Source organism: Carex rostrata, chromosome 5 (assembly GCF_964058835.1).
Source record: "Carex rostrata chromosome 5, lpCarRost1.2, whole genome shotgun sequence".
In the NCBI taxonomy this organism is placed as follows: domain Eukaryota; kingdom Viridiplantae; phylum Streptophyta; class Magnoliopsida; order Poales; family Cyperaceae; genus Carex; species Carex rostrata.
The window spans coordinates 4,832,240-4,843,732 of NC_135922.1; the positions used below are offsets into that span (position 1 = coordinate 4,832,240).

Consider the following 11,493-nt stretch of genomic DNA (forward strand, 5'->3'; position numbering starts at 1 on the left):
CCCTTTTAGAATTTTTCATTTTGAGAATTTTTGGGGAGTAGGTTAACTCAGATTTGGGAACCCAAATATATTTGAATCTATTTGTTCCCCTTTGAGATTTTCAGTCCAAGAGCATATAACTGATTTTGCAATAATAGATGCATAATTTGAGTGGAGGTCTTTTGTGATGTTGATGTGACATATCCAGATATCCAATATCAATGAATTTGTTCCTAGATCACTGATTAGATGACATGTAACACGTTTATTTGTTTTAATTTTCGTTTATATCTTTATTTTCAAAGTTCAAACTTTCTATCCGAAAAGTTCAACATATTCTCCATATATAAATGTTTTTAAAAATTACATCATGACCTTGGCCAAAATTCTAAAAAAATAGCTAGGAATTTCCCAAAAAAAAAAATGTAAAGTCAGTTTTCAGAATTAGTAGTCTATATATGTTTTTTTTAAAAGAAGTCTCACGTTGGATCGTGATGTAATATAAAGACATCTCTCGGTAATTTTTATGCTTAGTCTTTGCAGTTTAAGCTTGTTTTAATTATCTGTTTGGTTTTTCTTTTATAGGGTTCGGTTTTGCCAATTATAGCCAACTTCATACATGCATTGTGTTATAAAAAAATAATTAGTTTCTAAAATGTCTCCCACGAACTACTATTTTAAGTGAGGGATAGAGAGTGAGAATATAATTAACCTCATATATCTACTCTCTGTTTGTTTTTTTTTTAGATTTTCGAAAAGAGAGAGAGAGAGGATATATGAGGTTGGCTTTCTATACTTGCAAAAACCAGACCCTATATAAGAAAAACCAAATAGACAACTGAAACAAGTTTAAAAATGTGAGGACCAAGGCGAAATTTCTTAGCAAGAGGTGTCGTTATTACATCACAATTAATGCGAGCTAGACCTCTTCTAAAGAAATCAAAGACTTCTGATCGATTTTGAATTCTTCTTAAAATTAGAATATGTGGGGGATATATGTACACGGTGGAGCCAACTATGTAGTGACAAAATTGATGATGGTGGGCCCTCTAAGGAGACCTCATGATTACATACATATTAATTGGGTCCTTATTTCCTGGAAATATTGTTCATTAAAAAATAACATCTCTAGATACAAACAATTCCTGGAAATATTGTTCATTGGGACATTTATTTGAAATGAGAGTGCTCTTATCCTTTCTAATAAATGTTTACTCTTTCCTTGCCAAACACCATTATTTTCCGGTGTATTTATACACATTGTTTAATGAAAAATTTCTTTGGTTTTAAGATAGTTTGTAAAATAATTAATTTCAAACTGAGTACCTTCATCGGATATGAATATTTATTTCATGCATTAAATTGGGTTTCTTGTAAATTTGTAAATTCCTAAAAGGGTAGCGTTTTTGTTTTTCAATTTTACAGATCATTACAAATAAATACAATTGTTATAGGAGAATTAGAAGTTATAAACACTTTAACGGAAGGATGCCCAAACATCTTCTGTGCCATATTTCTTCCATATTTTTGTTGTTGTACAAAGATAATTTTTTATTGTGTTTCCATATATAACAAAAGTTCCATTTTCTAAAAACTTCATTAATTATTTTTCTGGTTTTCCTGTTGGAGAAAAAATTGTGTTGCAATTTAACTCAAGTTTTGTTAATTTATTTATTCAAAGTAAATATTTTTGTTGTCAAGAGTTCTACATAAATAATATTATTAATATCTCTAGAAATTATTTGAAAATTTTCTGTACACACCTTGGTAATATTTATTTATGTCTAGGCTATTGTACATTTTTTTATTCTTAAAAAATATTATCCGTAGTACCAATATCAATTATCAAATTTTCAGGTAAAGAAATTTTAATTGAATTTATATCGATACCGCATTTTTGAAATCCACCAATTATCTGATTAAAGGTAATTTTTCTAATCAAATTTTATATTATAGCGTAGACAAATCAATGAGACCCAGTCATAGTGCATTAATGAACAAATAGCAACTTCCAAATACAGTCAAGAAAGGCGGATCCAAATTAACTTCTTAGACACTGACAGTCACAGAAATTTCTTATGTTATTTTTATTTCATATCTAACAAACCGCGTCAACAATGACCCCATTATATTGTTCAAAATCCAGTAAGCAAGCTACATCCCTTCATACCATAAATGGCTTCTTCTTACTCCCTACTACTCTTGCTTCTCCCTCTACTCACTGTTGTACTGTCCATGCAAGCCACATCACAGATCTCTCCACTGGTTTCTTTACCGGGTTGCAGAAACAAATGCGGGAACATTACAGTACCCTACCCATTCGGCTTTCAGAATGAGCCTAACTGCTTCAGAGAACGTTTCGGCCTCTTTTGCAATGAATCCTATAACCCGCCTCGGCTCTTCATTCCCGGCTATAACCAAGAAGTAACAGAGATTTCACCAAAAGGCGAGTTGCATATATCAGTTACAGCAAAACGTTCTTGTTACAACTCAAGTGGAGGTTATATTAACGGCACCTATATGGATACGTACATACCTCTCATTGGGAGCCCGTACCTCTTTTCTGTCGGTAACAGCTTCTTTGCTGTTGGATGTCCAAACCAAGGATATTTTGTGGATGCAGAAGGTTATTACGTTAGCGGATGCGTTTCAGCTTGTCGGCCGGCTGAATTTTCATTGGGTAGCACAAACGGTTCGTGCACAGGAGTTGGGTGCTGTCAGAGCTCTATTCCAAATGGACTCGATTTCTACGAACCATATTTACAGAATTTTCGGAGTTCTAGAGCAAGCGGGGACCCAATAATATTTGTAAATCCCACAAATTGTTCATATGTTTTTCTTGCGGATTCAAATCGATTCCATTTTAACAAGTCATACCTAACAAGGATCGATGATTTCAAGGTCCAGGTAAGTATCGATTGGGCTGTAAGAAACGTGGGAAATTGTAGTTACGCAAGGCGTAACATGACCGATTATGCGTGTCGAAGTGAGAATCATGTTTGCTACGATTCAGATAATGGTCCTGGATATCTTTGCAAATGTTCAAACGGATACCAGGGAAATCCATACATCACTGGGGGATGTGAAGGTATTATTATTATTTTTTTTTTATCCTTCCTATTACATTGTCCGGTTGAAATTGAAGTTGCTCTTTTACTGTTAAACTAGTTGAGTATAAAACCAATTGATAACTAAATTTATTCTGTTTGTAATCTGAATGCTAAAATTAAATAATGTTCTCATCATGAACTTATATACATAGTAGGAAATATCGGTATCGGTATCGGGATCGGTCATGGCCGATACCGATACGTATCGGACCAGTATCAGACCAGTATGGACCAATACGGCTCAGGCTCTTTAACACACTATCGCGAGTATCGGACCAGTATCGGATCGGTCACAGCCGATACCGATACGTATCGGCCGATACGGATCGGTATCGGCCGATATTTCCTACTATGCTTATATACCAATGGGGGACCAAGAACTTCGATTTGTGAAATTAAGTACCTGATCGAACTTCAAAAAGAAACAGATTCAGTCATAAACAGATTTGGAGAAAGTGTGGAAAAATGCTCCAATCTTACTATCCTTAATTGATATTTGTTGGAATAATGGCTAATTGATCTTTCATCCCCAATGAAAGTGGGTGTTGAAGTATCTATCCCCAATAAGAGGTGTATTGTGCTTGTTAATTTCTTTCTTTTGTTCTTTAGTTTAATTATCAAAATTTTGCAAAACAGATATAAATGAGTGTGAATTGGATTATCTATGCTACGGCGATTGTGTAAACACGATCGGGAGCTACATCTGTACTTGTCGACAGGGGACTGAAGGCGATGCCCTTATGAAGAATGGTTGTCACAAAAAGGACAATTTCACATTAGTACTTAAAATAATTACTGGTAAGCTCTTTTAGTTTTATTCACTGACTTAATCTTAGAAATAATTTAGACGAAATGTTTTTACCAAATTACTTTCCATTACGACTAGTGATGTATCAGTACATGGTTTCACATTTGGTACATGATTTCACTTTCTGTCATATATGACCCCCATTACAATCTGTATATCTGCATAAATTTATTATCATGGATGCAATCTATATAAATTCAGCTAGTTGTGAATATGAATTTTCTTTCAATGGGGTACAACAAGATTAAAAAAAGAGGCAAAGTTTGTATTGAAACTGACGGACCTTATGCTGAAAATTTGCAGGTGCAAGTGTTGGTGTTTTCTTAGTTGGATTTGCCAGTTTCTGGCTGTATCTAGGAATGAAAAAGAGGAGGCTCATCAGGACAAGACAACAGTTTTTTGAGCAGAATGGAGGCGTTCTACTACGACAGCAGATGAGTTATTTCAAAACCACCACATTTAAAATTTATACAAAAGAAGAGCTTGAGAAGGCAACCAACAAGTTCTCAGAAGAACGGGTGCTGGGACGTGGGGGCCATGGAATTGTCTACAAAGGCATTTTGGATGACGGCACTGTTGCGGCAATAAAAAAGTCAAAATTAACGGAAGAACAGGAGACCAAAGAGTTTGCAAAAGAGATGCTGATCCTGGCACAAATCAACCACAAAAATGTGGTGAAGCTCTTGGGTTGTTGTTTGGAGGTTGAAGTCCCGATCCTCGTTTATGAATACATATCTAATGGAACTCTTTATCACTACATCCACAAAAATAATATCAATGCTCCTATACCTTTGCATGAACGACTCAGAATTGCCGCTGAGTCAGCAGATGCGCTTGCGTACATGCACTCCTCTGCTTCACCCCCTATTCTTCACGGCGACGTGAAAACTGCTAATATTTTGCTCGATGATAATTTTGTAGCAAAAGTTTCTGATTTTGGCTCATCAAAACTTGCGCCTAATGACGAAGCCGAAATTGCTACCTTGGTGCAGGGGACCTGTGGTTACTTGGATCCTGAATATTTGTTAACTTGTCAGCTGACTGACAAAAGTGATGTCTATAGCTTTGCGGTTATTATATTAGAGCTTCTTACAAGAAAGAAAGCTCTTTATTTTGAAGGACCAGAGGAGAATAGGAGTTTGGCATCAAGTTTTCGTGTGGCCAAGAAGGAGGGGAGGTTCATTGAAATTTTGGATGGTCAAGTAAGAGATGAAATGAAACAAGAGGTGCTTGAAGAAATTGGAGATTTAGTCGTGCATTGTTTGAACATGAACAGGGAAGAAAGACCTACAATGAGAGAAGTTGCTGACACTTTAGAAAAGGCGAGAAGATTACAAAAGCAATCATCAAATGAAGAGAACCATATAGAGGAGACTGAGAGTTTGCTTGTCGACGAGCTACCTTTGATATGGAATCAGGGAGGCGACAACTTTAATTAGTTCCGGTAATTAATTATTAGAATGAAGACTAATTTCTAATTCTTCGATTTGTTTCATATAGGTTATTTATATTTGAATGCTGCCTCTGTACTCAATTTTATAATTCTATTAATCTCTGGTAATCTATAAATGATACAACTTTACTACATATGAAGGGCTACCAGGTTTTCTGGTATGTTATGTTGGCAATACTAGATTTATAGAATAATTTTGATTGTTCATCTTGATTTCAAAATAATGGAGTTGGAAAAAAAAAAAATACTGTTTCTGCCTAGTATCATTTGAAGTCAAATTTTATATGGCTTTTATATTGCACATTTTCACTCTCTTTTTTTAAACTCTTGTAGTCTGATTTTAGTATTGAACTTATACAGAATTTATGTACCCTCGTTTAATTAGCATACGAATCCCATTTACTCTGATTTTAATGGAGAAAAGGAGAGAGACTTTAATTTGTTTTATAAGATATACTTTAGATTTGTGTGTTATATATATAGTAGGGTCTATATTTACTTTTTAGTAAACTTGTGCTGTTGTCTATGAGGAATTTAGATGGCCACCTTATCCGACAAATAAAACCCATTCCATAGGTAGTATTAAGTGAAGTTAATGTAATACTAAGAAATTTATTTTAAGCACCAATAAGTGTTGCCTGTATAATTGAATTAGAGAAGCTTATTTATAGTGTCATGTTATTTGTTATTAATTATAGTAAATAATAAGGATTTTTAAACTAGTACATTAATTTTATAAGTTTCTAAAAAAAAAAAGAATTTTCAAATTCGTGGTACTTTTATAACTTTCAATACTTTTCATAATTGAATTAAATGTATTTTGTTGAATTAAAAATTACAGGAAAAAAGTAAAATAAATTTATTTTAATCATAACTTAAATAACAAATTCTAACTTAAGCAATTACTTCAAAACGAAAACTAAATTTTCCGTATATACCCTATCTCCTGCCTATTCATTTTCGCAGACCAAATTTAAAATTGTGGTTGCAAAAATAGGAAAGAATATAAAAATAGTACAATGAAGCCTTGCCATAATTAATACAACTCAATTTAGGAGAGAAAAACGGAAATTAGAAAATAAATTCCGCTCTAAATATAAATAAGAAGGTCAGAGATTTTTAGGACAGAAAAAAATTCCGCTGAGTCTCTGCACAGCATCTCTGTTGACTGCTAGCTGCTGCTTCTTGTTGGACTGCGGTAGGTTAGAAACCCTAACTTATTTGTTTTGTGGTTTCCAAAATTACAAATTAGGAATTAGAACGTTAGATTGAAAGTTAGATCTTAGCACGCTAATTGATTGGTAGATTATATATGTGTTTGTTAGATCTGAATTTTTAGGTGTTCGAACTCTAATTGATTGGTAGATTGAATTTTTTTTCGTCTTAGAATCCTAATTGATTGAGAATTCAATTAGGCAATTCAGATTAAATCCATTATATCTGATTGCACATAAATACTTTAATTATGATTAATTAGTTCCTTCAATCCTTCAATTAGGATATACAAATTAAGAATATGAGAATGAATATGATATTTTTTTTATTAGGTAAAAAAAATATTTTTTTGTAAAATTATGTTTGATTTACAATCATTAGCTAATGAGTTTTGAATCTGATTAGCAATTTGAATCCGTTTTGTTATTTTTTTTCCCGGAAATCCTGGATCCGCCCTAGATCTCTCCGTTATTATCCTATATGTATTTTCTGACAAAATATCTTATTTTCTACTTTGGTACGTAAATGGTAATTAAAGTTAGTGTATACATGATAACTAATGTATGTCGTCCTTTTAATTGGAACAAAATTATATTACGGGCATTTTTTTTTCTTATTTGGGAATTCTAGTTGACAAAGTTGGGAAGTTGGATCGCGGTTGTACTTTTAATACTTAGGATATGTAACTTCTTTTTATAATTCTGATAGATTCATCTTAATTCTTGAAATTTGATAAACAATTAACTCTCCGTACGTGTTTGAATAACTGATTTTGTGTGAAGGTGAAAGATCGATGATGAATATGAAGGCACATGGTAGTGAGGACAATGACAACATTGGTAGGATCTCTAATTTGCCTGATGATGTTCTCATACATATCCTATCTTTTCTTAGTACAAGAAATGCTGTGCAGAGATGCATCTTGTCAAAAGGATGGTTAAACATGTGGACTTCTCTGCCGGATCTAAAATTTGACATTAAAGAGTTTGGATTTCCTGAGATTATTGATGATGAAGTGGATGTAGAATTATTTGTGACCAAATTCAAACTACTTGTGAAAAGTGTGTTGGAGAAACGACAGACATCCCGTGTTAACAGATTCGAACTTTATTTGGATTCTGTGATTTTTTGGCCTTGCAAAGCTGTTGCCGATTATATTGGTGATGTGATGATGTTGGCGCCTCGAGAGTGCTCAATTAAATTGCGTTCAAGGGAAAAGTTGAATTTAAACACCGATCTCATTTTCACTTGTGCATCACTAATATATCTCGAGCTATGTCTCTCCATAAAAGTATTGAATTTTGTAGCTATAAAACTCAATTCAGTAAACCTACCTTGCCTTAAAACCCTTCAACTTCATGGTATTTCAATGAGAGATGACTCTTTAAAGAAGCTTTTGTTAGGGTGTTCTGTGCTTGAAGAATTAGTGTTAGAAAATTTTAACATCGGCATCGTTGAAATATGTTCCAATACTTTGAAGAATTTGGTGATTGGTAGTTATTGTTACGTAATGAGATTGCATATTTCCACACCAAATCTCCTATATTTGCATATTAATGTCATTTCTATGAGGGGAAATGTGTTGCTAAATATGCCATCACTAGTTGATGCTTCCATTCATATTCCTGGTTGGCATGATAAGAATAAGTATGTTACTAGGGGACTCAAGCTTATTCACGGCCTTTCAAATGTCAAAAGCTTACATCTTTATTTGAGTTGCTCTGAGGGAAAGGTACTTTCTCTTTGCAATTAATTTGAAACAAAAATCTCCAATGCTTCATTTTTTTGCAAATACTCTTTGTTCTGATTTTTGATACTTCAGAATTAAACAAAACTTCACTTTATCAACTCCAACCATCGAATTTATAAGAATTTAAATCCTACTTTGTTATATGCACTCCAATGTTTATCCAAGCTTGCATGGTAACCTAATTGTTTATTAGGGAATTTATTACCAACTTGCGAGGGCTTTTTACATGCAAAATAATAGCATTGTTTCAAATTGATTGGTTCTAAAGTTGTATGCCATAAATACACAATGATTAATGTTTTCAATTGTGATATTCAGATATTCAGAATCCAAAATTCTCATTTATAATTAGCTTTTGTGATTTTCCTTTTTTCCTTTTCTCTACAACATAGTTTTAATTTTACTTTTATGGAAAATAGGTAAAGAAGAAGGATTTTACTAGTTGCCCAGTCTTCCACCACTTAAAGTACTTGGAAATTGTGAGTTGGGGTTTGTATATTGGCTTTGATCTTGCATCATTTTTCCTCCATTCACCTAAACTACAGGTGCTTACCTTCACCAACATTCATGTAATCTCTCTCTCTCTCTCTCTTTCTCTGTCTTGGTAGTGCTACTAGTACATACTATATTTCCGTGCCTCAATTAAGAGATGCACACAAAAGGTAATTAATGATATGTTAAAAAAAATCAAAATTTATCGAAAAAAACAAGCTTCGAGTATTTATGGTCAATAGATAATTTTTTTTTTTGAAGTTTAGTGGGAAGTCAATAGATAATTATATAAATGGACTAGATTAGGAAGTTAACAATATAACAAAGAACGGTTAATATCAGGTGTTATTCATAGTAATATCCTCAATTAAGCCCTTCTTGAAGGATATATGATCAATGCAACATATATAACTTGTTTTATTATATATTACAGAAAGAACGTGCCACGGAAATTTTAGATGAGGAGACAACTCTTGAGGGAGCAAGAGATGTATTAGTCCAGCGGGAGTTCCTGCAAACAGTTAGACTTGTAGGATTTAAAAATGATAATGGATTTGTTGATCTCCTAATCGACAAGTTGTTTGCTAATGTTAAGGTCATTGGTGGTATTTTTATTGAAGATCTAGAAGGTGGTTATTATTAATGGTAACTTGGGGGAGATTTCATATATGAGTCAGTTGTATTAATATCATCTAATATGTAATATGTAATATTGCCACGATCCATAAATTTTGTGGATCCAATTTAGTTTTGTAATTCTTGGAAGAGCTACCATATTTTAGTCAAAGTAAAATGTAGAAGGCCCTTAGTAAATTTTGTGGATGACAAGAATCTTTAGGAAATCCATTATTCTTCTTCTCTCCAGCACGAACCGTTAATAATGCTTATTTATAAAATTATAAATAAAATTAAATAAAATTAAATAAGGAATCACTAATAATATTAATGGTTCGTGAATATAAACTAACCACTAATTGTATTAGATATTCATACTGAATATTGATTTGGGCCATACTATTTGTACAATATTTCAAAGCGATTGTTAGCAGGCTTTTTAATATTAATTGTTAGGCGCCTATATATGGAAACAATGATGAAATTTTGGGTCCTTAATGGGCATCGCTTGTGAGAATAAAGCCCGGCCCAGCTGTATTTTTTTTCTTTTTTCTGCACATAGAAATAAAAAACACCAAAAGTTAAAAATAATAATTACAATAATAATTATTTTTTCTAAGTATAAGACTTTGGAAAATTAAATATTCAGGTTAGTTATCAGTTATTGCCAATATTTATGGGCTCCATTTTGGTGCTGGGCCCAAGGCATATTTATGGGCTCCAATATAGAGAGCTGTACTTAATTTTGGGCTTTTATAGTTAAAGGTGACTACATGGCCCAGTTAAACTGTAAAACATCTGTTAATTAATATGTTACATACAGGCAATCAAGCATTCATTCGTTTTTCTTTCTTTTTTTTAATTTTAAAAAAAGACATAGCCGCTAGGCCCGTTTCATTGATAGAAACTTTTTTTAAATTACAAGTTTCAAACCACCAGATCAATGTATGAGTTAAACTATCTAGTTCGAGCAACAAAACAGAACAAGTTTTAAGAGTGACAAACATCCAGACAAACAAAAGCACTAAAATATGCTATAATTGAACATCTTAGCATATATATGGCACATAGTCAAGTAGTTCTAACGTTTTCTGCACAAAACCTTGCCTACATGATCCAAACTGAAAATTTTAATGTCAAAATGTTCTCACTATGATGTACATAATCATTACCGAATTAATATATCTAACCAGCCCAGTCCAGCCCAACTCAAGTAGTGTGTGTATAATAAAAACAACTTGAGGAAATCTTTTTTATTACATATAAACTCAAAGGACCTTTTTTTATCGTTATTATTTGAATTATAGTTTAAACCATTTAATATTGTCCGAAATTTATTAAATTTGAAGTACAATTTAAGTCTGTAGTTGATAATTTATATCGGATTGTTAGTATCTGTACAGATACACCGGGTACAAAAAATTTTCGCCGAGTAAAGAGATCAAAATTAATTGTTTTGCTTAAATTTATTTAGCTTCTCAATTTTTTTACACAATTGTATTTTTTTTTTGTACTTAACACATAAAAATGAGGACAATTGAGTAGATACGATGGATATCAAATTTACTTTTAGTTTTAATGGGTTTTAAGATTGTTGGATATTTTTCAAAATCCATACGATCAAATATTAGAGCTGAGAGCATGGATATTAAAACAGATCAGAAGGTCCTGAAGCCTATCAAACTTAAAGTAAGCATGATAAGCATTAGACTTTGTGATTCATGCCAAGTTAAAAATAATGGTCCAGATCTAATATTTTTAAAAGATTCTCTATTACGGTACCGGAAAAAATATGAATTCCCTAGCAATTGGATAGTGAAATATACACCTAACAAAACACAGTATTTATGAGAACATATCTACAATAGTTAATCTTAAAACCTACTAACAATCGCTCGACCTGAAATTAATCTTGTATAATTAGTTTCATTAATTTAGTGATTAGATAATATTAACGAACCGTTAATATTATTATCAATTCGTTAACTTATTTATTCTCCACATGGCACACTTTCGACAGCCCATGACTCATTATTTTTAAAATAACATTATTAACAGTTCATGCTGTCGA

The 11,493-nt window shown here is 32.5% G+C and overlaps 2 protein-coding genes across 2 annotated transcripts; both read left to right on the plus strand.

Annotated features, from left to right (window-relative positions):
• The first annotated feature begins 2,108 nt into the window (after positions 1-2,108).
• Positions 2,109-5,555, plus strand: LOC144554748 (wall-associated receptor kinase 4-like). The gene is made up of 3 exons (XM_078303069.1): positions 2,109-3,067; positions 3,726-3,887; positions 4,201-5,555. The coding sequence occupies exons 1-3, from the start codon at positions 2,155-2,157 to the stop codon at positions 5,334-5,336; spliced, it is 2,211 nt and encodes a 736-aa protein (XP_078159195.1). The 5' UTR covers positions 2,109-2,154; the 3' UTR covers positions 5,337-5,555.
• Positions 5,556-7,358: 1,803 nt separating this feature from the next.
• Positions 7,359-9,450, plus strand: LOC144553739 (F-box/LRR-repeat protein At4g14103-like). The gene is made up of 3 exons (XM_078301943.1): positions 7,359-8,297; positions 8,735-8,884; positions 9,241-9,450. Exons 1-3 carry the CDS (start codon positions 7,359-7,361, stop codon positions 9,448-9,450), a joined length of 1,299 nt encoding a protein of 432 aa, XP_078158069.1.
• The last annotated feature ends 2,043 nt before the right edge of the window (positions 9,451-11,493 follow it).

Excerpts from the sequence above, each read along its gene's own strand:
- LOC144554748 (XM_078303069.1), top strand. The coding sequence starts at position 2,155 with ATGGCTTCTTCTTACTCCCTACTACTCTTGCTTCTCCCTCTACTCACT. Across the intron at positions 3,068-3,725 it reads CATCACTGGGGGATGTGAAG|ATATAAATGAGTGTGAATTG; the intron begins GTATTATTATTA and ends TTTGCAAAACAG. Across the intron at positions 3,888-4,200 it reads AGTACTTAAAATAATTACTG|GTGCAAGTGTTGGTGTTTTC; the intron begins GTAAGCTCTTTT and ends GAAAATTTGCAG.
- LOC144553739 (XM_078301943.1), top strand. The coding sequence starts at position 7,359 with ATGATGAATATGAAGGCACATGGTAGTGAGGACAATGACAACATTGGT. Across the intron at positions 8,298-8,734 it reads TGAGTTGCTCTGAGGGAAAG|GTAAAGAAGAAGGATTTTAC; the intron begins GTACTTTCTCTT and ends TATGGAAAATAG. Across the intron at positions 8,885-9,240 it reads TTACCTTCACCAACATTCAT|AAAGAACGTGCCACGGAAAT; the intron begins GTAATCTCTCTC and ends TATATATTACAG.